The sequence below is a fragment of the Stegostoma tigrinum genome, chromosome 47 (assembly GCF_030684315.1).
Source record: "Stegostoma tigrinum isolate sSteTig4 chromosome 47, sSteTig4.hap1, whole genome shotgun sequence".
NCBI classification, from domain to species: domain Eukaryota; kingdom Metazoa; phylum Chordata; class Chondrichthyes; order Orectolobiformes; family Stegostomatidae; genus Stegostoma; species Stegostoma tigrinum.
In genome coordinates, this window is record NC_081400.1 from 3,138,289 (window position 1) to 3,140,788 (window position 2,500).

General features: G+C 60.3%; 2 protein-coding genes across 2 annotated transcripts in view; one reads left to right on the top strand and one right to left on the bottom strand.

Annotated features, from left to right (window-relative positions):
* The window catches only part of LOC132207450 (insulin receptor-related protein-like), a 62,993-nt gene extending 61,438 nt beyond the window's left edge, over positions 1–1,555 (bottom strand). Inside the window, 1 exon segment of the mRNA XM_059642976.1 lies at positions 1,387–1,555. Within this exon segment, the coding sequence (XP_059498959.1) occupies positions 1,387–1,555 (169 nt within the window).
* Positions 724–2,500, top strand: part of LOC132207441 (uncharacterized) — an 18,482-nt gene continuing 16,705 nt past the window's right edge. Inside the window, exon 1 of the mRNA XM_059642942.1 lies at positions 724–2,108. Within this exon, the coding sequence (XP_059498925.1) occupies positions 1,554–2,108 (555 nt within the window). The 5' untranslated portion in view covers positions 724–1,553. The remainder of the gene's footprint in view (positions 2,109–2,500) is intronic.

Sequence of the window (2,500 nt, forward strand, 5' to 3'; positions counted from 1 at the left end):
GTGAGGAGTAGGGGGTGGGGGCTGGCTGTGAAAGGGTGGGGGGGGGTGTCTGTGAGGAGTAGGGGGTGGGGGCTGGCTGTGAAAGGGTGGGGGGGTGTCTGTGAGGAGTAGGGGGTGGGGGCTGGCTGGGAAGGGTAGGGGTGTCTGTGAGGAGTAGGGGGGTGGGGGCTGGCTGGGAAAGGGTCGGGGGAGTCTGTGAGGAGTAGGGGGTGGGGGCTGGCTGGGAAAGGGTGGGGGGGTGTCTGTGAGGAGTAGGGGGTGGGGGCTGGCTGGGAAAGGGTCGGGGGTGTCTATGAGGAGTAGGGGGGTGGGGGGCTGGCTGTGAAAGGGTGGGGGGGTGTCTGTGAGGAGTAGGGGGTGGGGGCTGGCTGGGAAAGTTTGTGGGGGGGTGTCTGTGAGGAGTAGGGGGTGGGGGCTGGCTGGGAAAGGGTGGGGGGGTGTCTGTGAGGAGTAGGGGGGTGGGGGCTGGCTGGGAAAGTTTGTGGGGGTGTTTGTGAGGAGTAGGGGGTGGGGGCTGGCTGTGAGGGGGTTGGGGTAGTTGGTCTGTGTGGGGGGAGGTGACACTCCTTTGTCACAGGACAGAGAGAGAGAGAATCTGAAAGGGTCGGGGGGCCCTCCTGAAATGTGAGTCAGGCTTGAGGGGGCTGGATTTTCGTGTCATATAGAGAGAGAGAGGGAGGGAGGGGGGAGGGACAGAAAGAGAGAGAGAGAGAGGGGGCCTTATTACTGCTTTGTCAGTGGATCAGTATCACTGAGCAAACTGAAGCTCGGACTAGAAAGAGAGAGGCAGAGACTGAGAGAGAGAGAGACTGAGAGAGAGAGAGAGACGCAGGAAGAGAGAGAGAGTGAGAGAGACAGAGACCGAGAGAAAGAGAGATTGAGAGAGACAGAAAGTGCGAGGGGCAGAGAATAGAATCAGAGAGAGAGTGCGAGAGAAAGATACAGAGAATTGAATCAGAGAGAGACAGAGTGGGGGGTGTGAGAAAGAACGAAAGAGTGAGAGATAGTGGCAGACAGAGAGTGAGACAGGGTACCAGAGAGAGAGAGAGAGAGAGAGAGGGGAACAGAGAGGGAGCCTGAAAGAAACAGAGGGAGTGAGAGACAGAGTGAGAGAGACGAGAAACAGAGCGAGAGAGGAGAGACAGAGAGAGTGAGAAACAGAGAGAAAAGGAGAGAGTGAGAGAGAGAAGGAGAGAGATAGGGAGTGATAGGGATACAGAGAGTGTGAGAGAGAGGGAGAGAGAGTGAAACAGAGAAGGAGAGAGAGAGAGAGAGAGTTTTGACTGGAGTTCACATTGAGGAGCAATGGAGGCTCCTTTGAGGCAGAGGGCAGTGGGGGGAGAGTCCCTTGAATTGAGGGAGCTCAACGAGAGGTTGGAGAGTTACCTCTACAGGTGTAGGTGCCCTCGAGCAGGAGAACACATGCCTGAGGACCGAGCTGCAAAACGCTGTTGGCACTGCCTCCTGCTGGGGGAGTGGGGGATTTGGAGAGGGAGCTGCAGGGTCTTCGGGACTCCGTGGCCGAGAGCTGGGGGCAAGTCGACAGGGTCTCCATGGACCGCCATTCCCTGCTGGAGGAGTTGAGGCTGGTCCAGGAGAGCTGTGCCAGGCAGAGCCAGCGGAGAGGCGAGTTGGTGAGGGAGCTGGGGCAGAGACGGAGGGAGCTGGAGGAGGAGAAGAGGGGGCAGTTAGGCCTGGGGAGTAAGCTCCTCATGCTGGAGGGAGAGAGGAAACGATTAGAGGAGGCGCACCAGGAGGAGGTAGGCAGGCTGCGAGAGGAGGCTGCGAAATGGGCACCCAGTCTCGGCAAACTGGTGGTACCCACTCCTGACCTGGGCACCAGGGACTGGGAGCGTTACCATGAGCAGTTCCAGGTGCTATACGACCGGCCCAGGGTTGTGTACGAGCAGGAGCTGGCAAGGTTAGAGCGGGCAGTGGCTGAGGACAGAGAGAGGGAACGCAGCGCCAGGGAGCAGAGGAAGCAGTGCCAGGCCCAGCTGCATGCCCTGGAGACAGAGCTGGCCTCTCAGAAACAGCAACGCACCGACCTGCTGGCACAGGTCAGCCTGCAGCAACAGAAAGGAACTGAGCAGCTCCAAAAACTGCAGGTCAGAGACGCCCTGTGTTCTGTCCAGATCCAGGAGGGATGGGCAGGGGACGGCAGAGGGTGCAGAGGGAGGGAGGTGGGCAAGAGGGAGACTGGCTGGCGCAGAGGAGGGAGGAAGAATGGGGGAGAGCGAGGGAGGTGCGGAATTGGAGAGACAGGGAGGGAGATGGTTGGGGGGACAGAGAGAGAGAGAGAGGCAGACAGTGATGGGGGAGTGACGGGCAGAGTTAGAGAGGGGGAGCAAGGGGGGGGGAGTGAGGGGCGAGTGAGGGGAGGAGCAAGAGGGGGGAGTGAGGTGGGGAGTGAGAGAGGGAGGAGCGAGAGAGAGGGGGAGCGAGAGAGAGGGGGAGCGGGGAGGTGCGAGAGAGGGGGCGAGTGAGGGGGGGAGCGAGA